Raw genomic sequence first — 26,885 nt, 5'->3', positions numbered from 1 at the left:
AATAAACTGTGATACGAAAATATTTGGACGATTGGTTCATAATTATGAATAAGTGAGCGTTATCCATACAGACCTACCTGCAATGACATGCTGTGTATAGCTTCCACGCACAGACTCTCGATTGTCTCAACTTGTCAGCTGTTCGGAGACTGAGAGGAGAACATCCGGAAGTGGCCTGCTTCCCTTTCCGGGGGACGGTGTTATTCCAGCTACGTCGTTGTTATCGGCGAAGGTGTATCACTCTTCAGGATTTAACGAGAAACGGCAGCTTCACAACGGACGGCAGAATTCAATATTCTCCTAAATCGGGGTCTCTGGAGAGGTGGGTCTTTGTTGAATGTCACGAGTGGTCATCGTACCGGACACCTCCATGGTGGTCGTTTACAGTGCTGTCGTCAACAGCTAGCTCCTCGGAGGCTAACGTAGCCGCGGCCTAGGTGGTTGATCAGCCGCTGTAGCACAGAGCCCTCAACCGCGATCAATGCGTAGGCAGTGTAGAATCTTACTACCATGCTAATAAAGTAACGCGTTTTTACTATTTAAGAACCGTGTAAGCGTGTTTGTGATGTATATAAACGACCTTCCTGTTATGTTCGTTGTTATTGGGTAAGTTAGCCGCAAGCGACTATGAGGAAGTTGTTATTACGAGTCGTATCTATTTAATGTCGAAAAACTCGCCTGTCAATGCGTAAGTGAGGCGGTCAATCACTTCAGAGCTCTTTGAAAAATGCAACCCATCACAGGCGTATGACCAAGCGTTCCTCATACTCGATAAAGGTGGATTTTTGTGAAACCAAAGCCATGCCGGTACAGAGAGGATGACCCTGGCCCCCTGTAGAGGTGCGATATTGGTTTAACCTTTTCATCCAGAAGTGACCCGTATCCGGGTAAAGCTACTAGTACTAGTAAAGATATGTATTAACAAATTGGACCAGGGCATTGTTTTCCCTCACTTTGTAATGGAATCTTTATTGTGTGAGGCAAGGGATTGTAGGAACGCTCGCGGGCAGACGGGATCGAGGTGCTGTACTGCCTGCTCGTTGCATAAAGCTAACTGGAATTCAACCCTTGACCCCCCCCCCCTCAACGCTGCGCAATCCCCTGAACGCATGCAGGCCGTCACACAATCCCCTGCCCAACGTTAACACGTCAGATACGAAGGGAATGGGAGGCATTGCCAAACGCAACGTTTGGAGGGGCCGGCTGGTCATGGGTTGGAGCGCGTCTGGTGCACCGGGTTCTTGCGTGCCCGGTCTAGCAAAGGGGTAAAAGGCCCTAATGCCATCGTAGTGGCCTGCGGAGGCTTCTTGGCTAGCTGCTTTATCAATGAGTGAATCAACGTCAGACTAGTGTTGGTAAATGGTCTGCATTTATATAGCGCTTTATCTGTAACCAGTGGCCACCCAAAGCGCTTTACAATATTGCCACACAATCACCCATTCATACATACACCGACAGCGGAGTCAGCCATGCAAGGCGACAGCCAGCTCGTCGGGTTAGGTGTTAGGGTTAGGTGCCTTGCTCAGGGACACCTCGACACACGCTAGGAGGAGCCGGGGATCGAACTAGCAACCTTGCGGTTACCAGCCAACCCGCTCTACCTCCTAAGCTAGTGCCGCCCTACGGTGTTGTACCATAGTGTCCATCATTAAGACATACTGCCTTGCCTTACCTTTATGAGGTTGTGACTGAGCCAGCTTCCTCTAGTTATGGCCAAAGAGCATCTCCGGTTGGATGACAATTATGTAAGCCATCGATCCACGGAAACTACGCTTTCCGTGGATCTATCCAACATTTGTAATTGAAAAAAATATACATTTGGCCTTGCTTATATGTTGACAGTGAATGGAATCGTACTTGCTCTATCCATTTCTAGATGAACAGTAACGGGAACAAGAGAGCCCCAACAACAGCCACTCAGCGACTTAAACAAGATTACCTCAGAATAAAGAAAGACCCTGTGCCTTACATCTGTGCGGAACCTCTCCCCTCTAATATCCTTGAATGGTAAGACCGCTCATCAACAACTCTCTAGGAAGGTTCAAGTGAAATACATTTGGTATTCATTTGCATTAGAGTCAAAAGGATGTTTAATCAAGTTGACTTGCATGGAACAGATGCATGAATGTACGGGAATGTGAGTTTGTGATTGCACAATCGTGTTTGATTTTGATTTATGTGATAAGAAAATGTGTGATTATTTAATTCTGTGCCACCCATTGTGACCTCTATTCAGATTTTTCTAATTCAATGCAAAACATACAAAATGGGTTGATTTAATAAATTTGATTTACTCCTTTTAGGCACTATCTTGTTAGAGGTCCTGAAAAAACACCATATGAGGGTAAGTGACAATTGAGACTGGGATGAAGTATGAGCCGGACTCAACCCCATTTGAGTAACATTCATAGTACTGCAAATGCAAGGGCTTTCATCCGCGGGCCACGGGCTCACTCACCACTGTATCACCTCATTCAGCGATAGTGACGTTGGAAAAAAAAACGTTGGAGTTCTTCGAGATTGCCGCCTAAACAAAAAAAAAATATTTCTAGCTTTGTTCTATATTTCTGAGCTGACCTTTGCGATCTGTGATCCCCAGGAGGTTATTACCATGGAAAACTCATATTCCCACGGGAATTCCCATTCAAGCCTCCTAGTATCTACATGATCACACCAAATGGACGATTCAAGTGCAATACAAGGTAAGGCATCAGAGGATTGTGGTTGCGTGGCTGATGGCTAGCTCATTCTGTATGACTGTCATTCATAGATCTTTTTTAGTTTTTCTCGAGGATCTGTGTTAATTTGCAACAGCGTGTCCCCAGCCTCACCGTCTCGTTCTTCTGCAGGCTATGTCTCTCCATCACAGACTTCCACCCGGACACGTGGAACCCGGCCTGGTCGGTGTCCACCATCCTCACGGGTCTGCTCAGCTTCATGGTGGAGAAAGGTCCCACTCTGGGCTCCATCGAGACCTCTGACTACACAGTGAGGACCCACACCCTGAGGTCACCCCGTCACAAGCATGTGTCGAATGGGAATGAAGTTCTCATCTTGTCTTTGTTGTTTTTAGAAAAGACAGCTGTCTGCCCAAAGTCTGACCTTCAATCTCAAGGACAAAGTCTTCTGTGAACTCTTTCCTGATGTAGTGGATGTAAGTTTTATAACTCAGTCATTGTCATGCTCCCCGCCTGCTCCTCTACTCTCCGACTCTTCAATGTGGCTGGTGTTTCCCTTTGCTGCTCTGACGTTCCCCTCCTCTTCCTCCTGCTGTGTAGGAGATGAAGCAGAAGCAAAAGGTCCAGGAGGAGCTGAACGCCCGCACCCAGCCCCTCCCCCTGCCCGACGTGGTCCCCGACGGCGACCCCCAGCACGCCCACTATGGCCACCCCGCCCTCAACGGCGGGCCGGCCCCCCTAGGCGGCGCTAACCCCGCCCCCGGCATGCAGCATGCCAATCGGAACCACGGACTGCTGGGCGGGGCCCTGGCCAACCTGTTTGTGATCGTGGGCTTCGCGGCCTTCGCCTACACGGTCAAGTACGTGCTGAGGAGCATAGCCCAGGAGTGAGGGCGGCGGGGGGACTCCGCGCGTCTCAGGCTAGCGTCGAAGCGGGCTAGTGGACTACAAGTGAGATAGACACACACCAAGGCCAGGTGGGAGGATCGGCCCAGGCTGACATGCTGACGGACCCCCCTACCACACCTGCCCCCCTCCCTCCTTCCTTCCTTTATACCACCTCGCCATGACGACCACTTCCACCAACAACAACAACAACAACAACGCAGACTTTGGAAGGTCGGGCCTGAAGGTGACCCCACCCCAGGACGGAGCGAAGGGCCGAAGGGGCAGTAGGACCCGGAGACTGAGAGGAGTTGATGACATTTGTGATCCACTCTTTAGTTTTCAGATGGCCATCCCAGCAGCAGGAGAAGGGCTTGGCTCATGGGTTCATCAAGGGGTCCATATTGTAATATTTTGACTCTGCTTGGGGCTGATTGTGCAGCACTGTACTGTTTATCTTCTTCATACATGTGTTGTTTATTCCAGGAAGTACCATAACTAGCTGAGTAAATGTATCCTACCCTTGTACTTTTGCCTCTAAAAATAAAAAATTGGTTAGACCTCAACCTTAATGTAGAGAAACGCCATTGTTTGCACTTTTCTTTAAATCATTGATTTTTAATTGATTAAAAAAATGCTGTTCTGTATCTAAAATTTCCAATGGATAACTATTTGACAGTTTATACCGTATGCTTTATGACCATAATATACACAGTCTAATATATAAAAATAATCATACCGGACCCGCACTTCATAATCTCGATGAGGTCATGCTCTACATTTTGGCTGTAAGTGAGGGTTCTTTCTGTAGCTTTGTATTTAGGCGATACATAATTGAGGTTACTCTTATCTTCATTTAAACAAAATGTACATTCATATGTTCAATATAAAACCAAATGTCTTGCAACTGATGTGTGTTTGCACACAATGCAATGCTGGCCAACTTCAATACTGCTGTGTTTTAAAAAGGTAAGCTCCTTCACGACCATAGCATGTTCTGAAGGAGCCTCGTGTTTTGGGGCAAATACAACATACATCTTATACTGGAGACCAAATGTACAATATTCTCCGGATCAACGACCATCCAATCAGTATGATAGTCTCGTCTCCACTCGCCTCTCTTGATCAACCCATGAGCCACGACAGTCCCTGTCTGTCTGCACAGATGGTATTAGAAAGGAATACCTTTTTAATTGGCTTAGCTGACCGGTATAGAGACTTAGCGTCTTATCTGGGTCGAAATTAGAAGACACACAAGACCCAACATGTTCTGGAGTATGTTCTCTTTAATCTTTTTTTTATTTTAATTTATAAGACCTAGCTTTAGCTAGTAGTCTTGTTATTTTCTGATAACTTGTCCGGTTGTTGCCGTGCCTGAACTGAATGCGGAACACAGGGACAGACCGGCGCGTAGGCTTGTGTCACTGCTTACGAATTTTTATGTTGCACTTAGTATGGCTTTTACCGTTTATCAACTACTTTTAAAAGTTAAGAATTGTACACAAGGAGAAGACTGGCCTTTCTATAGAAGAAGACACACTGTACGTGTGTGTCTGTTTGTTTTTCTTAAGCAAATTTCCATTCTTCAGTTAACTGTGAAAATGTAAGTTTTCATAGTGACGAATAAATAACCCTGCTCGGCAGGACCCTTTCAGAGTTCTCTAAGCTCATTTGGTGGTTCCGATGGATGCGCATTTGACTTTTGGAAATGTACCGTGAACACGTTATGCGTTTCTCTCTAATTGTAGAAAATCACCTTGACAGAATCAAAAAGGTTTTCATTAAATATTTTACTTGGGGGGGGTCTTCATTGACTGAATTGTGTGCGTGTGCGTGTGTGTGTGTGTGTGTGTGTGTGTGTGTGTGTGTGTGTGTGTGTGTGTGTGTGTGTGTGTGTGTGTGTGTGCGTGCGTGTGCGTGTGCGTGTGTGTGTGAGCTAACTGAACATCACGTTGCTTGTACCTGAAGGTCTATAAAGTAAAGTCAATTCGTCAGGTGTTCACGGTAAGTGGTTAGGGAGATCAGCGAGTGATAGCAATCCCTTTAGGGCCCTCATAAGATGGGAACACAAGAGCTGCATGACGCAGACAATAGCTACAAGGGTCCTGGTTAGGTTATATTATTGATCCCAGCTAAAAATATATATTTTCAATCCCCAATAGAATACCTGCTTGGTGTATTTTAAGGTGCAGGTCAAAAAAACACTTTAAATAATTGTCCTTATATTATAAAATGTTCTACCTAAATCAGTTAGTGTGTAAACGCAGTGAAATTGTAAAGTAATAAGGCCAAGCAATTTGACGTTACCAAACAATCTACTATACGACTCAAACAGTTTGTAAATAAACCAAACACTGGACTTGAGGTTATTTTATTGAAAAACAGTGACGATAGTTTGAACTGAAACCTTATCCCTGAATTAGTCTACCAGATAACTTCTTAACAATGCCATGGAAGGATGGGATATAAACAGCCAAAAATACATTTAACAGCAAGACATATGAAAACAAATGGGGATGAGATCAAATCCAAAAGCCTTTCGTTTCAGGATTCCAGGAGAAACTTGCTTGACCACAGACGGAGGGAGAAAGTCTGCCACACCGTTACAAAACTTAAAGCCATGTGTACTTCCAACAGAGAGCTTATGACAAGTGTGCATCCGTAGGTTAAGCGTACAGACAACCCATCAATAATCACGAGCGATACCATATTATGCAGGATGCAGTTGTGGTTTACATTCACCACAATACATCCGAGTAAGACTTAAAAATCCAACTTGCAAACTTTGCATGTATATTCAAATATGGTACTACTCATTGGGAATGGTTAAATAAATACAAGATTACATCAAATGAAATTAGTTTCTGATTAAAAATACTAGTTTGTGTTAGTACGTGTTCTTTGCATGTTACTTGCCGCGCTTACTGCGTCCCATTCTGGACAGTGTAAGCCAGCAGAGCATCATTTACGTATGTGGGAGCACGCGAGTGGGTCGGTACAAATCAGAAATGACGCCGTTATAGCCTCTTAAACATCACGCTACAATTAAATCCATTAGTACTGTTGGATCAAAGAATGGGATATTCTAGCTAAAGTATATTGATTAATATAATGAGCTAGTTTCTAAAACATGGAAAATAGTAAGAAATCTAGTCATATTTTTTTATATAAATGTAATCTAGAAAATACTCCACAAAAAGCAATTCTCTGGCTAATGATCAGCAGGTATTTCCAGGAAGTTTTGGTAATCTCGGAGTGTCGGGTAGAGGAGGGGATACAGTAATCTTTCCCAAGTCCATTTTCGTTACATGTTAAAACTTGAGGATTCCTTTGTTCCTGAAGATGGGCACGCAATCCATCACTATACGTTTAACTTGATAAATACATTCAGCACTCACAGTTGATGAAGTTCAAATGTTTCTATTGCATAAGGTCCATATGCGCCCTTCCTAAAACACTTAGTACATTAATTGTGACACTATCACATGTGCATTTTTTTAAATAAAAAAACAACCATCACGGTCCCATCCATGCCTTTCTCAGCAGATGGACTTCTCTCGGGTAGTGAATAAATCTTCAACGACCTCACACTGACAAAAAACATAATTTATGCATTATAAAATAAGTACTATTTGTGATGAATGTAGTGATACAGCCAAAACACATGAGCCAAAACACAGGAAATATCATGGGATTAGTGCCTCACATAAAACTTACTAACTTAACTCATGGGACAGGGGCTGGCCCGAATGTCATTTTTCAGGCTTCGAATACTCGTTGGTTTTTCCGAGCGAATATTCGAATACTCGTTCCAGAAAAACACACCATCAAAAACAACATTAATAATACATATATACTCCCTGGAACCGATTTTGACAGTATCTGCATATTTTGTTGAAGATTTAATAGCTTTTGAACGTTAATTAGAAGGCCTAAGTAAGTTGGAGTTTTTAGTTTTTCCCCGTGGAAGGGAACAGCTGTTGTTCCGTTCCAAATCAGCTGTCCTCTGCCGTTAGGGGAGCTTTTCAATTCATCCTGGAACGTGCATCTTTTCAGGGACTTTGTACATTAAATCCATAACAAATACCGAATATTGATTGTCTTATGAGTCCATATTATATCCAATATATTGACCGGGTATTGCCAAGACGCTCACGCTCTGCAGCAAGCCAGTCACAGTTGATTGGCGCTGTACAGCGAACGTAATTAACCAACTAAGCTAAGGTTAGCATTTCGCTAGGCATTACTTTTCCTCCCGAGATCCCGCTGATGTTGTGTTATAAAGTCAAGGGAAACAAGATATATAATCTTCCTCCACCTCTCGCTTCTCTGCTTGGTGCCGCTTATAGTTTGCCTCCCTCGCTCTGTCACGTACGTGGAAAAAAAAAACGAAGCTCCGAATACTGATTTAAGCTTCGAATACTAATTTTCAGAACGAGTATTCGAATATTCGAATAATTCGGGCCAGCCCTGTTTGTTTTTTTTGCCAGCGATCAACAAGCCTTTTGTGCAAGGCTTCAGGGCATAGCCAAAGTGTCATGTTACAGGAAGTATTCCTCTTATCACAGAAAGCCCTATAGCTTGAACAAAACGGGTGTCAAACATATACCACAACGCCAAATCCCACTTCTGAATAAAATGGGGAGTGACAAAATAGAGAGGGTGTTAAAAACTGAACACACATCCTAAAATGATCATTAAACCGATACAAGGTCAAATAATGCAAAATGTTGGATAAAACATTAAAAATGAGTTTAAAAGGAGCATTTAAACTAGACATGGTGAAAAGGGGTTTCTTATAGTGAACTGCAGCAGTTTAATAGTTGATATAACCCCTGTGCTTCCACCCTGACCACTGCCCTGCACTAGAGACCAGCCTTCTGGGCTCCCTTAGTGACCGAGGGAGGGAGTTAGGCCCACCCTCCGAGGCCAAGGACTGGGTACTGGATGAGCTCTGGGGGGCTAGGGGTACGAGGACAGAGGCCTCTGCCGAGGCGAGGCGGGTGACCCTCTTTATGGGTGGGCGCGCTTTGAGAACCCTTCTGTGGGTAAGGGCACAGACCTGGTGCATACAGGTAAGAAAGGGTACTCAGTGTTTCCCACAGACCAGGTAGCAATATGTGGCGGGGGGGGGGGGGGGGGGGGTAAGACGTGGAGTCCTAACAGCCACACATTGGTCTATGTATGGGAAACACTGGTACTGCCTGGGAGAAGCTCTCTATGTGTCAGGGTATGGAGACGACCCCTCTATAGGTAGGGGTACAGCCAGGGAGACCCCCTCTATAGGTAGGGGTTCAGCCAGGGAGACCCCCTCTATAGGTTGGGGTACAGCCAGGGGGACCCCCTCTATAGGTTGGGGTACAGCCAGGGGGACCCCCTCTATAGTTAGGGGTACAGCCAGGGGGACCCCCTCTATAGGTAGGGGTACAGCCAGGGGGACCCCCTCTATAGGTAGGGGTACTGGGGCAGGCGGCGGGGGCTGAGCTGGTAGGCTCCGTAGGCCTCGGCGCGGGGCGTCACGCTGACGTAGGGCGAGGCGGTGGCGAAGGGGTGCTGGTAGGCGGCCGGGAGCGCGTGCAGCAGGCCGGCCGCCACCTGGTCCTTGCGGGCCGCGGCGTCCCGGCGGGCCGAGGAGGCGCTGGCGTAGGAGGCCGCCGTGGCGTAGCCGGCCGGGGAGTGTCCGTGGCCGCCGGCGGCGTGCGCGTGGCCCAGGAGCTGCTCCATGGCCTGGGAGGCCGAGGAGAGCGCCGCCGACGCCGGGTAGGTGTAGAGGCCGGCGCCCGGGGCCGCGGTCAGGGCCGACGCGTCCGGGAAGCTGAAGTGGGTCGCGGGGAGGAAGGTCTGCTGCCGGCGGGCCGAGGAGCCGGCAGAGTGGTGGTGGTGGTGGTGGTGGTGGTGGGACGCCCGGAGGCGCTCCTGGGAGGAGGACACCACGGGCTGCACCTGCACACACACCCAGAGAGAGACGGGGTTCAGGTGAGGCTTCACAGGCCTGGAGCCCCAAGCGGCCCAATGGAGACCTCCCGAGAACAACAAGCACAAACACATCCTGTGGCAGTGTACAGCGCTATCGTGTATGATATACAGCTCACACCGCACATCCTGCCCTGCTGGAAGGTACCGTGTAGGCTGGTACACAGAGGGTCTTAGAGGGTCTAGGCTGGTACAGAGGGTCTTAGAGGCCCTAGGCTGGTACAGAGGGTCTTAGAGGGTCTAGGCTGGTACAGAGGGTCTTAGAGGCCCTAGGCTGGTACAGAGGGTCTTAGAGGCCCTAGGCTGGTACAGAGGGTCTTAGAGGCCCTAGGCTGGTACAGAGGGTCTTAGAGGCCCTAGGCTGGTACAGAGGGTCTTAGAGGCCCTAGGCTGGTACAGAGGGTCTTAGAGGCCCTAGGCTGGTACAGAGGGTCTTAGAGGCCCTAGGCTGGTACAGAGGGTCTTAGAGGGTCTAGGCTGGTACAGAGGGTCTTAGAGGCCCTAGGCTGGTACAGAGGGTCTTAGAGGCCCTAGGCTGGTACAGAGGGTCTTAGAGGCCCTAGGCTGGTACAGAGGGTCTTAGAGGGTCTAGGCTGGTACAGAGGGTCTTAGAGGCCCTAGGCTGGTACAGAGGGTCTTAGAGGGTCTAGGCTGGTACAGAGGGTCTTAGAGGGTCTAGGCTGGTACACAGAGGGTCTTAGAGGGTCTAGGCTGGTACAGAGGGTCTTAGAGGGTCTAGGCTGGTACAGAGGGTCTTAGAGGGTCTAGGCTGGTTCAGAGGGTCTTAGAGGGTCTAGGCTGGTACAGAGGGTCTTAGAGGGTCTAGGCTGGTACAGAGGGTCTTAGAGGGTCTAGGCTGGTACAGAGGGTCTTGGAGGGTCTAGGCTGGTACAGAGGGTCTTAGAGGCCCTAGGCTGGTACAGAGGGTCTTAAGAGGGTCTAGGCTGGTACAGAGGGTCTTAGAGGGTCTAGGCTGGTACAGAGGGTCTTAGAGGCCCTAGGCTGGTACACGGAGGGGCTTTTGGCTGGGCTGGAGGGTCCTGACCTGGCTGAGGTTCAGGGGGTGTGACTGGCTGGGTGCGGGCCCCTGGCGCTCAGCATCGTCCCGGGAGCCGCAGGGCTGGCGGTTGGCAGACCTCTTGGGCTTCATGTAGTTCACTGGAGGGGAATCAGACGGGTCAGCACAACGCTGGGGCAGAGCCACGCTCACTCTTAGACACACACGCCAAGCAGGGATCAAGAGATTAGAACAACTAGTATTAATCTAACAAACACTAAATAAGTTATTTATTTGATTCAGATTCAAAAAATTATTTGATAATCGTCGCTATAGAAACATTATATTGGCCTTACATCTGGGTTACATAAACCTGACTAGGTCTAGTGTATGTCAATGTATTGGTAGTGGATTACTGCTTAAATAACAATGGAGATCGATGCAGACACCTAAGAAGACATGAGAAGACATGAGAAGACATGAGGACACGAGAAGACACGAGAAGCCACGAGAAGACATGAGTACACATGAGAAGACATGAGGACACATGGGAAGACATGAGTACACAAGAGAAGACAAGAGAAGACATGAGTACACATGAGAAGACATGAGAAGACACGAGAAGACACGAGAAGACATGAGTACACATGAGAACATGCTCACTCACCAGTATCGGTGCGGGGGCGGGGGCCGGCGCCCCGGTCCGACGCCGGGGCCTTGACGGAGGGCGCCACCACGGCCAGGGACCTGGCGTGCTGGCGGGAGGACAGCACGCTGGAGGGCAGGTGGCCGCGGCCCAGCGGGGTCAGCGGGGTCAGCGGGCTGGCGTTGGACGAGTCCGAGTCGTGCACCGTCACGCAGCTGATGACGTTGGTCCTCTGGCTGAGGCTCACACTGAGGCGCGCGCACACACACACACACACACACACACACACACTCTAACTGGTTAGTGGATCTTAACAAGAGGGATAAATTGGCTCGCTGATGCTACAACTGCAAACGTTGGATGCGAGTGGTTGATATCCCCAAAACACTACCGAAACCTAACTGTAACGCCCTTACAATGCCTACATTTAACCTTGAACCCGACTAGGTTTAAACCTACACCTTTAATCCAACGCTAATATTATTACCAACACTCACACCATTACTAACCAAAACCCTATTAGTATGTCTAGCTTTACTCCTTAACCCAACGAGCTGTATGTCTCAACATCAGGCGGGTAAACAGGGCTCGGGTTCCCACCTGGCGGGGTGGAACTTGCGCTCGTCCTCCGTGTCCGTGTCACTGTGGATGGTGATGATGCTGACTGCAGGGCTGGGCGTGTCCGAGATGATGATGGGCTGGGACAGTACCGCGGGCGTCACCTCACTGCTGCTGAGCAGTGAGGTAGTGGACAGACCCCTGGTGGAACAGAGGGAGAACCAAAAGAACCGCACTGAGCCCGTGTAGATTCTCCAGGAAAGCATGTTATGATATTTTAACAGACGATGAACCCAAAGGTTTGGCGTTTCCGCTCTAATGGCTTCTGTATTTACTATTGGTCTGAAACTAAGCTCTTGGTTCCGTGCTATGACACAGATCTAAGTGAGACAGGTTATAATGGAGGGGAAAGTTGTTATTGATCTATTTGATCGAGTGGGTACTTAAGAGTACGATTCAACAGCGGTGTGAACATCAGTCACACTCTTTACGCCTGTCGGCTTGGAAGCCGCACAAATCGTGTCTATTATACAAGTCGTAAAATGCTGTATTTGGCATGAAGTGCACACAAGGAATGCTAACAGGTAAGGGGTAGAAGATGAGAATATTGCATGAATAAAGAAACCCTGCCAAAACTATGGAGTCTGGGTGTAAACTCCCCATGGATACCACTTTAATGAGATTTGCTTTACATGCTTATTTCTAGTTACTTTTAGGTATATTTGCATCTGCCTTAAGAGTCTGTCTAACAGCTATTGTATTGGGAATGGCCTGGGGCCTGGGAAGGATGTCGTAGTTTCAGTGTGGATGAGTGTGATGTTCGGTGTGTGAGAACCGGAACGCACGCTGCCCTTACCTGTTCCTGCTCTCTCCCCGCCTGGCCTTAACCTTCTTCCTCTCCGGCTGGGACCTGGTCTGGGCTGTGCTCCTGGGGGACAACAAACACGAGACGTGGTCACCGAGCTGCCCCTTGTCCCAGCCGAGGAGCCGCTGACCGGGCCGGTCCACCCACCTCCAGCTGTGGGCCTGCTGCGAGGCCACGCCCGAGTGGAGCACTCCCAGCGGCGACTCCACCACGGCCGACGGGGGGGCCGTGCCGTGGATGGCCACGCCCGGGACCTGTTGCCAAGACGACGGGATGAGGATCTGCTGGGTGCCGGTGGGCCAGGCCTGCTGGGGGGAGGGGGGTGGTGAGAGAGACAGACGGGACAACCGTAAGTCACGTGGATGGGAGTCCTGACGAGTGACCACGCGACACGAGTCATCAGAGATCTCCCCGGCGCAGACTGAACCATGCTTAAGAGACGGGGTGAGGGTCAGAGGCGGGGACCAAACCGTCCGTTTCTCCCCCTCTACGTTCAGAGCACAGAAGCAGCCTTAAAACAAAGCCATTCTCTTATTAAAAGCATAGCCCTGTGATACAGCGACCAGGTTCTGTCATGCAAAGCAATTGACACCATGGCAACTGAATCAGCTGATCTCGGGTAAGACCTACACGTGCAATTAACACCACCACCACACACAAGCACACACATAACACAACCACACACACACACACACACACACAGTGCCTGTTGGAGGAAAAAAAACACCCAACAATAGTGATTAGTTTGAGGTCACCGCAGTCAAACAGCAGGTTGACAGGCTGTCATGGAGGAAAAGGGCATGCCACCGGGTCCGAGGTTCCTCCGTACCACGGTAAAGTATCCCCAGGCACACGGTTGCAGGGGAGCCCTTGTTTGTGTGGGTGCAGTTCAATATTCCTGCAGGGGGGGGGGGTGGTGGAGAGGAGTGGGGAGGACAGACAGAACAAGAAGCTGCAAGCAAAGCGAAGGCCGGGGCAGCCACTCATGCGCTCCATGCGTTCAGCAGACCTATGGGGGACCAGAGGATGAGGGGACAGAGATGCAGGAGGATGGAGGGGACACCCAACCAGCTAGCATTCCACAGCGTTGACTGAATCGGTTAGAATGCCAGCAGCCGTTAAAAAAACAAATAAGCGCTATTCCAAGAAGGAATCCTATCCCTCATTCAATTGTTTTTGAAAGGCAGTTATATTATTGGGTATCCCTATACATTGGGATTGAAGGCAGAGGAGAGAGGCAGCATGTAGACAGAAGACGTGGCTACAGATATCCAGATGCGGCACAGGATGGTAGGAAATGTGGAGGTACTGGGGAAGGGAGGAGCTGGAGGTCGATGGAGGGGAGCAGAGTGACGGCATCGTTAGTGGTGCAGGGAGGGTGTGCGTGCGGCCGCGCGTCTCCCACGGAGGGTTCATCGGGGGGATTTACCAGCACTGTGGCTGTGTGCTCCAGCAGGGTGGGCCGGGACACCCCCGCGCCCAGCCCTAGGGGCAGAGAGTACTGGGGGGCTAGGCCGGCTGACGGAGGGTGCAGGGTGGCCACCATCAGGGGGGTGCAGGAGCCCTACGGTTGGTGGAGGGTAGAGTATATGTGGGCACAGGGTTAGGGTACAGTGAAAGGCCGGGAGCCTGTTTAGGCTCCTCCACGTCGCTAGGAAGAGGATTTCCTTGAGGGCAGGGTTAGGAAGGAAAGATGGCAGTAGACTGGCTGATAACGGATAGCCACGAGCATCCAGGTCATCTGAAAGAGGGAGGCATAGATCTCTCCATTCAATTCACCGCCCGACTCTGAAAGCAGTATTTGAATCAGACAAATCAGCAACGAAACAGCGCTTGATTGGAAATGTGTGTTGTGTCATTTCTACATTTAAAATCGTAAATGAACCACTACATATGTCCGTACAGTCTCAATGACCAACCAATCAGCTTTCAGTCCACTCTAGGTTAGCCACCTATCAGCTATCTGCAAATTGTGTGTGAGATGGCATCATAACTCTTATGATGAGCTTACTAATCATTCCATTGCTACTCGTATTCTCATAGTCTTTCGGTAAAACTAGCTTTGTGACGTTAAACTTAAAATGGTTTCACTATAATGAAACTCAAATATGTCAGAGGTTATTGCAAGATATTAGATTCAAACTTTCTGTGTACTCCAAACAAACCAAAAGCCATATGCCGCCGAATACACAGGTTACAAGGTTCATCAACAGTAGTAGTCTCACGATAAGGCTGGAAGTCCGTAGACCCTGCTTTCGTGCCATACAGGATTTCATTTAACCCCATACAACAATAATGACACAACAGTGGCCATTGATGACTTGCGAAAGTTGTGGCATCTGTTGACTGACCTCAAACCCTTCCCTGACTCTGCGCCGGGTTTGTTTGAACACACTGCTGCGCTTAACATCACGAGAGACCGGTTTGTAGTACCAACCTGGGTGAGCATGCTGGGCGGGAGCTGCAGTGACTGGGCCGACTGGTTCTGAGGTACTATGGGCACAGAGTTATCCATCCTCACAGGGTAGGCGCCGCTCTTGTTGGAGGACTGCAGCCCTGCAACCAAACCACAGAGCCCTCAGTGGACGAGCTACACAGTACACTGTGTTCAGAAGTTCCTCAGTGTCTGTTTGGACATTATGAGACTGTGTTCCTATGAATGTCTCTCACTTTGAAGAGACATACAACCTTGTTTTTCAAATAGATTACGGGGGACTTTATTCCTGGTACCTTGGATGGTGGTGGGGGGGCAGACGATGAGCGTCTGCTGGAAGGGCTCCGCCTGGCTGCACAGGCCGGCAGCGCGGGTCTGCAGCGGGACGCCCTGCTGGGTCAGACCGGGAATGTTGATGGTAGCCTGCTGGTACAGAGCCGGCTGGTAGTTGAGCAGTGGCACCGTCCCCGCTGCTGAAGGCACCTATTGAGAGAGGGACAGAGAGACAGAGAGACGGAAAGAGAGAAAGAGAGAGAGAGAGAGAGAGAGAGAGAGAGAGAGAGAGAGAGAGAGAGAAAGAGAAGAAGAGAGAGAGAAAGAGAGAGTGAGAGAACAGAGGAGACAGAGAGAGAGAGAGAAAGAGAAAGAGAGAGGAAGAGAGAGAGAAAGAGAAAGAAAGAGAGAGAGAGGAAGAGAAAGAGAAAGGAGAGAGAGACAGAGACAGAGAAGAGAGAGAAACAGAGAGAGACAGAGACAGAGACAGAGAGAGAGAAAAGATAGAAGAGAGAGAGAAAGAGAAAGAGCGAGTGAGAGAGAAGAGAGTGAGAGAAAGAAGAGAGAAGAGAGAGAAAGAGAAAGAGAAAGAGAGAAGAATCCAGCAGATTAGCCCTGGGACGACTGCATCATGTCTGTCTGTCTGTGAGTGAGTGTGGTAGAATGCTGCGTGCCTGGTTGTGCTGGTTGAGCTGACTGCTAAAGGTGACCGTGAGGTTGCCCGCGGAGGCACTGGGAACAGTGTTGGTGGAGTACAGGGATTTGCTGTTTTCATAGGAGGAGCTCCGTCTCTTGCAGATCTCCATGTTCTGAAAGCACGACTTCACACTTGGAGAGGAGGAACAGACACACATTAGCCAGGCAACCCAACAAGCACCTATACACCATAATTAACTATAGCCCCTATTATATTATTGATCCAAGTGAAAGTGATGTTTGTTGTTGATGCATGTAATATAGGAGCAGGTAGGCTTCTTGTGCAAGGAAGTCTACAGGTGGACGATGCGATACGACCTTTTCGGCTGGGGTCAAGCTACCTAACAACTAGACTATAATGCAACATTCATCTCTATTCACGTATTATAAGTATAATTACATGTTAATATACCATCACTGAGAGCTGTGGGGGTAACTAGTAGTAGTCCATGTAAATTACTCTCACGGGGTAACTACCAGCAATAGTAGTACTCCATGTTAATATACACTCACTGAGAGCTGTGGGGGTAGTCCATGAGGTGGCTCATCGTGACGAAGGGGTGACCCAGGGTTTTTGTGGGCGTGATCCTCTTGTCTGCGTCCAATCGGAGCATCCTTTTCAAGAGGTCTATGAATTCCCTCCGGTCGGCCTTCTCTGCCAGCATGTCTGTTCCCTCCAGGTGGGAAGACAAGTTGACCTTGGAGGGAGAGGAGGAACAAGGCAGAGTCCATGAGCTGTTACTGCCGTAGTGCATATTTGACAAAGCATGAACGAAGGAAAAAGCATAATAGAGAGGGATACATGCTGCCCTCAGTGCCAGCCAAGAGCAGGGAAAGCCTACCTGCATCATATCATCCAGACAGTTGAAGATGTATTTCCTGGCCTCCTTTGACTTGATGCCCAGCTCCACCTCCTGCTCTGAAGGAGTCTGAAAGGAGCAAAGAACGTTACTGCTGATTTAACACACAAACAGGGTAAACATTTAGAAAAGGGCAGAAACTAACGATTATTTTAATGATACATTAATCGGTCGATTATTTTTTAGATTAATTTGCAATTGCCGCATCTTTGTTCAAAAACTGAACATTACTTCCAGTTCACAGTGCAGACTGAAGTGAAAAAACACCAGGTTATTGCTCCAACGTCCCGGAACTAATAAAAGTAAAATTAAATGATATAAAAATTAAAAAAACATAACTGGGATAACACAAAAAAAACATACTATGTATGATATACATTTATATATATATATATATATACAGTATATAAGGGATGTCCATGGTTAACCGATAATTCCTTTAACCGGTAAATACTAACGGTTAAAAAGAAATTAAATCATCTTAAAGGGGAACTATGCTACTTTAGCCACTTCTTCGCTGTTTTCTTGGTTTGCGCTCGCATTGAGCTCCCCGCACAGCTTCGGAAGAGATATTTTACAACACTGTCGTAACAACTCGTTGACGACCCTTCCCCATCCACTTCCACCAGTCAGCACCAGTCAAGAATCAAGTCAAGTCAAGTCAAGAATCCTCCCTCTGGCCAAGCACAGTTTGTAAGTTTGTACAGCATATTGTCTCTAATTGAATTATAAAACTAGTTATTTGTGAAATTTAACATTGAAAATAAACCTAGTTTTACACGTTTTAAAGGTGTAAAGGACTGGCGTGAAAAGAAGATTATTGTCAGCCTCATGTCACTATTCAAAATCAAACATACTGGTGAGAATAGATGCCCTTTTTCTCGCGCATTATACTGCAATACACTATGGGGGAAGTGGACATGTCTGCAAGGCTGCAAGATGAATCTACTCAACAAAGAAGTCAGTCGATTGGCCTGGCCTCAGTATCAGACTTAATGGCTCCAGTGGGAATGCAAATGTGATCTTAACCTCTCTCAGTTAGAGAGGAAGCGATGAATTTTAAGATGTAGGGAGAATGTATATAATTCCATTTAATGTGAATAGTAATTATATAAACGAGGTTAATATAATTTGTATATTTTAGTTATGATTGATCTCCCCAAACGCCAGGCCTTCTCATATGATGGAATGAGGGAGAGGCGCTACCTCGCTATCCTAGAGCACAATGAAAACATTGTGAAAAGGAAACAAGACAGCACAGTGACAGTGTGTTACCATGTGCTCTTTGAATAGTATAATAACCAAAATTAGAAAGTTCACAGCTAACTCAATAGGCATACGTCGCTGAAAGGTTTAATCTATTCCTGGGGAGAGAAGTCTACTAGACAAATCTTCATTCAGATTTTCTTTCTAATCATATTCCTTGTCATTTACAGGAGAACCACGGTTCAACAGGTGTACTGCAAGAAGTCGGACATCTAATCAAGAGGGTCATGGACAGAAGACATGCAACAACAACATCACATAACATCAAGTTCAAAGTCCCAACCTCCTCACTCACCCTGCCACAACCTGCTTTGTCACCCAACATTTCCCCCTGTACCTAAACCACCAAAGGAGTCTGCCACAACTTTGTTCCAAAGCCGCTTTTGAGACCTTTTCCGATAGCCAACTACATCTCGCTCTACTCCGCTCTTCTGGGACACCTCCAGCAGTGCCTTTTTAGATTCTCCCTATACTGTAAATATATATTATATTTCATCTAGTTTTACCCTGTTTATTCTTTCATTTGTGGATAAAAAATATAATGTAACCCCTGCTCGTCTGTCTACACCAAGGTTCAACATTATAAACTTGGAAGGAGGTAACTGATATGCAAATAACTTCTAGTGCAATTTAGATTTATGATACTTTATAAAAATGGTGTATGACCGTTATTCTGCTATTGTTTTAATCTAAGGCAACAGTAGCTTAGTAGCTCCACTTGTGAAATGTTGGTCGTCCACTAATATTATTTCTCTCGAAAATACACTTGGAGCAATGCTAAGGACTACAACAACGTGAATTTGAACCATTTATTTCATGAAATATAAACAAAAATATAAATGTAAACAATGAAACTTATAGTTCCTCCTGAGCGTCGTCAGCTTCTTGGTGCCCGCAGTACTGGCCGTCTGGAGCTGGATATTTTAGTCGGATGGTCTGCACGACGCAAGTAGGTAGAACGACACGACAGCCTCTGCCCGATCTCTCGCCTTGCAGGACCCATTCCAGAAAGTGTCAGTAGGTCGTTAGGCGATATTGTCTAGACAAAAACATTGAGCACACAGTTAGCGATAGATGGTCTTTATGCAGTTAACACGATAATAACAACGAAAATAAAAACACTCACTTTACAGTTGGACGTCCGTTCGTCCCCGCAGGCTTTGGCTGACGTTTCCAGTTCACCTTTGGGATTCTGAAATAGGCCTCCAGGACGCCGCTGTCCATATGCGGTGCGAAACTAGGATGCTCCACAGCACATACTGTACATCCGAGTCCTCGTCTGATTCAGAGATTTCGTCCAGAAGAAATCAACATCTTTGAAATTCTTCGCAGCAGACCGACTCTACCTCTGTGTCCATAGGCGCACAGTGAGAGCACAGGCACCACCAATCCGCCCCAGCTCCAGCCATTCCGGGCTCCTCGTCCGTGACAGCCAGGTCTTCTGCCTCGGCTGTAGCAGCTGCCTCCTGTTCCTCTAACAGCTTCTGCTGCTCGTCGCTATATTGCGGCTCGTAAAGGTAGCCACGAACAACTGATTCAAGCATCAGATCTTCGAAATCCCCATCTTCTATAACAGATCCAGTACCTTCCGCCATGGTCGTTAATTCATTTTTCTCCACGTCGTCTGTTGGCTTAGCTTCAGACGCTGTGGATGTCAGTTTCTGCTGGTGAAGTCCCACCCACTGGCACTGATCTAATAGGTCTGTAACGTCAGTGTTGCTTGTTGTCTTACGAGAATCCTCCCCTCTTGAACTTCCTGCTTTAAATGACGCAAAAATCGTCATATCGCGTCATTTAAAATGGGAAGTGTTAGAGATCGATACGGATCTCTCCGGTCTCAGTTGAAAATAAGGAATGATGCACGATCATTCAAAAATCTGAGTGGGTTTCTAACGATACAAAGCTTAATGGAAATGGGTGAAGTTTTCCTTTAACATTCCAAGTCTTTATTGATACCACTATTGATACTTTTCTATTATTTTGTTGAAATAGAACTTGCATTATTGCTTCAATTGCTGATAAGATGATCATAGCTCAAGATAGGATGTTAAAAAGGTCATAATTCCATCTTCACTATTTTATATTGCTTGGAAAACAAGGTTTCGCCAAAATCTCAAATTTCATTTATTTTGTGGTTCATTTGAACACATCAATCATATTACTGAGCCGACCTGAAGACGGCTCAGTAACATTTGACCCTGTTTGTTACTTTTTAAGCTAACTAGCTCTATATCATGCCGATTTTAACATGGATTTAAAAACTGGATTATTATTTTTAACTGACGGGACTTTACCGTCCGGTTGTGGGATTACTACCGCTGCTTTGAATGTCGATGCACGCGGTGCCGACTCCGAGCCAGTCTGCACAACGTCTGCAGCAGCAGCAGCTGACAGAGTTTTCGGTTGGACTAGACGGATACTGAGTTGAAGGAGTTTTTTTAACCCAAAGACAGTAAAGGTACAACACTTTTATATAGGCCTACAGTCCAGTGTTAAGATATGACCAAAATACCAGCTGTGGTCGCTCACACTTAAGCTCGCTGTGGGCGTGCATGAACCATGAACCATGATCCAACCTGTCGGCGGCTGGCTGTAAACAGTGCCGCCGAGTGACGTATTAATCGTGCGATTAATTCGTTGCCAACGTAATCGTCGAGTAATCGATTTTTATCGATTTGTTGTTGCAGCCCTAATTTAGAAGAACATTATGGAATATAGTTGCATGCATTCATGAAGGCATGAAGGGGTCGTACTGTATGACAATTATGGTTAACTAATGAATACAATTAAAGAGAAAAGCCTCTAGAATAGTACGTAAAAAGGCTGCCTCACGGTTGGTCTAAATAGGACATCCCCACTAGTCCCCACTAGCCCTCAAAAGGGAACATATTGACATGTAATCTTAGTGTACCTTGAGTCTCCAGAGGGGGTAGCTGGAGTCTGTGCCGCGGTTGAAGAAGCGGCTGGTCTTTGTGCCGGCGCTAAGCAGATATTCTGCCGGCAGGCCCTGGGTCTGGGAGATGTAGCGGATCTGGACAAACACCAACAGTTTGAGTTTTGAATCCCAAGGAGGATTGGTAACAGAAGATACAGACTGTTTTTAGTTTTTAACAGTTGACATCTTTATCCCAATAGTTGTCATTCAGACTTGTACATCAGAATGCATCATGGGAGTTATTTGGCAGATACTCCTCCATTTTGTGGTGCCTTGAAATTTGAAGTAATGAAAAATCTGAAATGAATGTGAATGTACCCCAACATATGCTACCCAAAACTTTTTTTCATATCTAGAATTAGAAACATTGGGGCAGTTTCAAACCCAATGTCCCCCATAATGATAAAGAATTTCAGGATAATTACAAAAACATCATTACTACCGATAACATTCCTGCTATACTTCCAAGATGGAGGCAGTCATTGGGATGTGGCATCACGATGTGTCGTTTTAGTCAGATTTTATACTCGGTTGAAGATACTCGCAGCAAATCAGCATTGCGTCTCCCACATTAAAACACATTGGGGAATAAGTCAATACTTCATTGGGGTAGGGCTTGCAGCGGTTTGGCACCCACCTGGTCGTACTCCGAGGCTCCAGGGTACAGAGGCCAGCCCAGGAACAGCTCTGCGATCACACAGCCCAGGGACCACATGTCGATGGCCTCGCAGAAGGGCAGGCCGAGAATGATCTCTGGCGCCCTGGGGGGACCGAGCGGAGGGTTACGTGAAATCCCGCATGGAATGCCCCAATAATGATGTTCTTACTATGTTCTTGGCGTGGTGGAACCACGCCAAGAACACCTATCCAGCACTGCCTATCTCTGCATCGGAACATAGTTATTTTTGTTTATTTTATTTACAAGTGGTGTGATGAATTATTTCTTAGCTTGCGGGCATATCTTTTCTTCCGAAAATACACGGCCAAGAGACTTGAGCTAGACATGCCCATGGCTTCCAGCGTCACTCTGGCGGGTTTTGATAGTGGTTCTGCAGAACGCAGGCTTCATCGTTTGTTGACGACAAAGGGGAGCAACTTTTCCATCTCTTGCATGGGAGCTTCATTCTCTTTTACTAGCCCGGATGGTAGCTTGAGTCTCTTTAACAAGCATGGATGGTAACTTGCGTCTGTAACTAGCACGGATGGGAGCTTCCATCTCTTTAACTAGCACGGATGGGAGCTTCCATCTCTATAACTAGCTTGGATGGGAGCTTGTGTCTCTAACTAGCATCGATGGCAGCTTGCGTCTCTATCTAGCACGGTTGGGAGCTTGCGTCCTTTACCTGAGAGCCAGTTATCGCACGCCTTGGTGCCTCAGTGAAATCGGGAGTCACTGTCGCGCTCGATTTGCTTAAGGCCAAAGAGAAACTAACAGCGGGATAGTTTGGTATGCCTGAGTCCTAGCTGAAAGGTATAAGGTTCAATCCCAAATGTCTGTAGTCTAACTTAGGCAAGACATCCAACCCATAATTGGTCATTGAGGCATTCCTTTAGATAAGTGTCAACTAAAAACCTTCATAGACTTAGTAAATAGCATAGCTCCAGGTTAGCTTCCATCATAAATAACTCCCTAAGCCATCCCTTAGCCAACGTACCTGTAGTATCTGGACTGCAGGTATGTGGAGCAGACGGCCTTGGAGACGTGGCTGGCGGAGCCAAAGTCGATGACCTTCACCCGGTAGGGCTGTCTCAGGGGATCCACCAGCATGATATTCTCTGGCTTCAGATCGGCGTGGATTAGCCCCAAACTCTTCAGCTTCATCAGGGCTGTGGCCACCTGGACAACAGCAACATAAACCAAAGATTACGCACTTCCACCCCTATGCACACTGACAGAGAGAGAGCCGAGGACGACTGAGCTGAAGAATAACTCAAACGCTGGTCAGGGGAGCTGACCTGTTGTAAGATGGGCCGGATGTGGCGCAGGGGAAGAGGGCTGAACTTGCTGTGCTTCAGGAAGTCGTACAGATTCTGCTCCAGCATCTCAAACACCAGGCAGGTGTGGCCCTTGTGTTGGAAGCACTCGTACGAACGCACAAAGTTGTACTCATCCGCATTCTCCGCACTCAAACGATTGAGGATACCAACCTGTGAATACAAAAGCATCGCCTTGAGTAACAAGTCCCAGAGTGAGCTTGTACATTTTGGGGAATGGAGTCTAAATTAATACTAATTACAACCAGCGGTGAACAAGCCCATACCTCGATCTGGCCCTGGCGAGCGTAGGAGGGGTGGTTCTTAAGGATCTTGATGGCCACTATCTCGTTGGTGCCCCTCTTCCAGCACTTGGCCACCTGTCCGAAGGTCCCCCTGCCCAGGAACTCCAGCACCTCGTAGCTGCAGGCCATGGAGCACAGGATCTCGTGCTGCACCAGCTGGTAGTCCCCCTCGCCATTGGAGCTGCTGCTCTTGGTCGTGGTGGCCGAGTGGGGGATGGACTGCCCCGTGCCCCCTCCCCCGCCACCCACCGTGCGGGTGGAGTATGTCGCGGCGGGGGCCGAAAGCTCCTCCAGGATCTGGACGCTGCCACAGCCGCTGCCCTCGCTGGCCTCCTCCGCCTTCCTCTTCTGGCCGTGGCGGTGGGCCCGCGTGTCGGAGGCCGCCTCGGCGTGGGTGTGGCCGTAAGAGGTGGCCTGTTCGTTGGCGAGGCGTCGGCCCGAGCCCCGCGGGGCACTGCCTGTGCTGTCGGCCGCCCTCACCACCACCTGCCCCCTGGAGCCAGGCGCCACCGGGGGGAAGACCAGGGAGGGGGCGAAGGGCGGCACAGCCAGGGCCGGGTTGAAGCTGTAGGCTGAGGGGCCGGCCATGGAGCCATAGCCCTCAGTAGTGGACACATCCCACACGTTGCTCTCCACCTTCAGCTTCTTGACCCGGCAAAAGGCACTGGAGGAGATGGAGGGAGGGGAGAAGACCTGCAGCTGGGAGCTCATGGCTGTACGGAAGCGGAGAAGAAGAGGATTGGCAGGGGAGGAAGGTTAAAAACAGGAATTAAAAAGAGTGCTTGAATTTCTTTCATATTCATTTAGGATGAGAGTATTTCACATTAACGGAATTTTATATTTGAAAAACAGCTTGTAAAGGCCAACTGAAAAGGAGCCTTGATTGCAGAAACAGGTACAAGAGCCCCCTCTGACAGAGTTGTACTTAGTACAATAAGATGCCCATGTCGGGATTTAGTACTGTAAAATATATCTGCAAATAGGACCCCTTACCATAAAAACTCCTAATATCATTGGAAATGTATATACATATTTAAGAAATATACATGTATTATTATACATGGGCTTAAATCGATTTTGGAAATGGAGGAATGGTTTGCTTTTTGTAGCCAAGTCGTGGGGAAGTTCCACCACCTGTATAACTGGCCTACTGGGCAGTGGCACACAGTTAAACAAGAGCATCACTCAGTACCAGTTGCAATAAGCTCACAAGGCTAGCCATAAGACTACGTCTTCAAAATCCATGTTTAGTGGCCAACTGTGGTATTGATAGAAATCCTTTTCCAAATGTGACCCAGTAGAAAACCCATTTCTAAAGCAATTTGGTAAACTAGCAGAATTTGGAAGAGTTGTTTTCTTTGTACAAGCCACATCATCATCCCGAATTGTTGTGGAGCCACTTCCCTACGACTCAGAGTGTCGATTATTGTTAAAGTGGGTAAACACATGCAATTGTTTGGCTTGAGTCAAATTCTTGACAGTCAACATCAGAAAATAGTCTACGCAATAACAGCAGTCTTGCTTATACCAACAAAGAAAAAACAAAAAGTTGCCTTAGTTTAGGAAGCAACGTAACACCGGCCTTTTGGCAGGCCTGTTCACAATTTCCACTGCAAGAGATACTTAATGTCATCGTTTCTTCAATATAAATGTGTGCGCAAGTGACACAGGAGATTCTTCGCACCAAATACTGACATGGTAAACATTTTCTGCAGGCCGATCGCATTGGAAGGCCTGCAGAAAATGACCTGCAATGGACCCACGTAGCAAAACAACAAGCACGACGTTATTAGCCATGTATCACATACGCCGAACCGATTAAATTTAGAAATAATGTGCTACTTTGTATACAGTGTTATTAATAGTTTTTTTTATATAAACATGCAGACACTAAAATGAAAATGCGAGTGAACTGGCTCTCTGATCCGAAAGGCCGAATACTGATCCGGATTTCTCTTTCTGCAAACCAATTGGCCATTTGTTGGAAGTCTTTACCAAACGTTAAAGACATCGCATAACCCAACAAGCATTTCAAATACACCGCATAAACAGATTAATCTTCTTATTTTAATATTTTGCAGTATACATACACAATTACACATACATACATCATTATTTTTTACCAACTCGGTGGCCTCATTAAATCCGAAGGATTGCGATCATCAATCGTGGGGTTCGAATCATAGTGAATATATTGTACTATAGTAGTTTAATCATTAAGACAGAATCAAGACACTGTCTCCTATCAGTTGCGACCTAAATGTGTTATAGCGTTGTTAACTACATAATAAGCTTTATAAGAGGCAGGCTAACATGTTTAGGCCACCGTCCCCAGCCGTATTCATACAACTTCTCAGGGTGGGATAATGTCTGGCCAATTGTTGACGATAGTTGGTCAAAATATGTACACTAGGTACAGCAGATGTAAAAGATGAACCAATAGACATCCATACAACAAGCAGGTCGAGGTGGCCTACCGAGTCCTCTCCGGTCGAAGTGGTTTCTATCTCGGGTTTAAATCCCACTGCAGTTCCAGAGAGCTGTGGCTAACGCTAGCTAGCTACCTATTAGCTAGGCCTGCATTGTTTCTTATGTGAGAAGGCTAACACATCAGTGCTAACGGTGTCGACGCTTTGGAAAGAAACAACTACGGGGTGCCATTCAAAAACCGATGGTCTACTTCTTTATAAAACAGTGTGTAACTGTCGGTATTGAACAATAAAAAATAGATAAGAAACACAGTATAAATACCTCTAAAGATACAGCAGCCCCTCTGGCAGCAGCAAATCCACTTTTCGCCGGAACTAACCACGTAATGAGAGCAGCGAAATTGTCGTCATTTCCTGTAGATGCAACGTAAATTACAGAAAACACCCAGGAAGGTGTATTATATTATTAAAGGGGTGTTCTGTATGTATTATTTGATTTTCTGTTATACCCCCCAACACACAGCCCACCCCATACCTTCAATAAATTGCTTTCAATCCCACTGTGGAATAAACATTGTTTACGTGTACATACACATTCACATTTATAAACCAGGAACGAATTTTAAAGTGCAAATTTTTTTAATTCTGATTTCATTTTACAGCAGAAATTATGTAAAGCATTCAGAAGACATTTTCCACATATGAGGGCAATTCAAAAACACTTGGCCTCAGCAACCAAATATTATTTTAAAAGCATCAGCTATCCAGTGATGCTTGTGCATGCACAATTGTCCAAAAAATGAATACACAAATAAATAAAAACTAGCCCACAAAATGGGGGAATGAGAGAGAAAAGAGACATGTTAAATGAGGAGGTAGACGGCAACACAATGAGTGCACAATTGCAGGCAAGGGTGGAACCTAGCAGAGGATGGGATAGCCGAAAGTCAGAGTGAGAGGAGATGATGGGAAGGAGAGGTCAAGCCATAGAGTTTATCTAAAAGGGGTCTACCATTCTTGCATGCAGTGTGATGTTTGGCCATGCTCTCCTAAGACAAGGCCTGTGTCGGATCAGGTCTCTGAAACATATCACAAGACCTCTGAGGACAGA

The 26,885-nt window shown here is 47.1% G+C and overlaps 2 protein-coding genes and 1 long non-coding RNA gene across 8 annotated transcripts; 1 reads left to right on the top strand and 2 right to left on the bottom strand.

Annotated features, from left to right (window-relative positions):
* Positions 1 to 138: 138 nt before the first annotated feature.
* Positions 139 to 5,214, top strand: ube2j2 (ubiquitin-conjugating enzyme E2, J2 (UBC6 homolog, yeast)). The gene is made up of 7 exons (XM_060070447.1): positions 139 to 322; positions 1,877 to 2,007; positions 2,304 to 2,344; positions 2,600 to 2,702; positions 2,850 to 2,988; positions 3,074 to 3,154; positions 3,279 to 5,214. The coding sequence occupies exons 2-7, from the start codon at positions 1,877 to 1,879 to the stop codon at positions 3,567 to 3,569; spliced, it is 786 nt and encodes a 261-aa protein (XP_059926430.1). The 5' UTR covers positions 139 to 322; the 3' UTR covers positions 3,570 to 5,214.
* Positions 5,215 to 5,918: 704 nt separating this feature from the next.
* Positions 5,919 to 26,187, bottom strand: hipk1b (homeodomain interacting protein kinase 1b). 6 transcript variants are annotated; one of them, XR_009528808.1, is made up of 18 exons: positions 26,097 to 26,187; positions 23,328 to 24,058; positions 23,023 to 23,214; positions 22,722 to 22,903; positions 21,704 to 21,827; positions 21,043 to 21,162; positions 16,848 to 16,934; positions 16,519 to 16,703; positions 15,984 to 16,137; positions 15,333 to 15,519; positions 15,040 to 15,158; positions 14,032 to 14,166; positions 12,594 to 12,910; positions 11,780 to 11,938; positions 11,201 to 11,427; positions 10,582 to 10,694; positions 8,949 to 9,506; positions 5,919 to 8,849 (listed from the first exon to the last, which is right to left on the bottom strand). XR_009528808.1 is itself a non-coding variant. In XM_060070421.1 (18 exons), the coding sequence occupies exons 2-18, from the start codon at positions 24,054 to 24,056 to the stop codon at positions 9,009 to 9,011; spliced, it is 3,444 nt and encodes a 1,147-aa protein (XP_059926404.1). In that variant the 5' UTR covers positions 24,057 to 24,058; positions 26,097 to 26,187; the 3' UTR covers positions 5,919 to 9,008. The 6 variants fall into 6 exon arrangements, 5 of the variants coding, with proteins under 5 accessions (XP_059926404.1, XP_059926405.1, XP_059926403.1 ...); XM_060070421.1 differs by having other exon boundaries at positions 5,919 to 9,506; positions 12,594 to 12,665; positions 12,750 to 12,910; XM_060070422.1 differs by having other exon boundaries at positions 5,919 to 9,506; positions 12,594 to 12,665; positions 12,750 to 12,907.
* On the bottom strand, positions 17,647 to 20,692 carry LOC132471278 (uncharacterized). The gene is made up of 2 exons (XR_009528812.1): positions 19,258 to 20,692; positions 17,647 to 19,120 (listed from the first exon to the last, which is right to left on the bottom strand). It is a non-coding gene; the product is annotated as an uncharacterized LOC132471278 (long non-coding RNA).
* Positions 26,188 to 26,885: the final 698 nt, after the last annotated feature.

This window comes from Gadus macrocephalus, chromosome 13 (assembly GCF_031168955.1).
Source record: "Gadus macrocephalus chromosome 13, ASM3116895v1".
In the NCBI taxonomy this organism is placed as follows: Eukaryota; Metazoa; Chordata; class Actinopteri; order Gadiformes; family Gadidae; genus Gadus; species Gadus macrocephalus.
The sequence above is the reverse complement of the archived record's forward strand: the minus strand, read 5'-3'. Positions and strand labels throughout refer to the sequence as shown.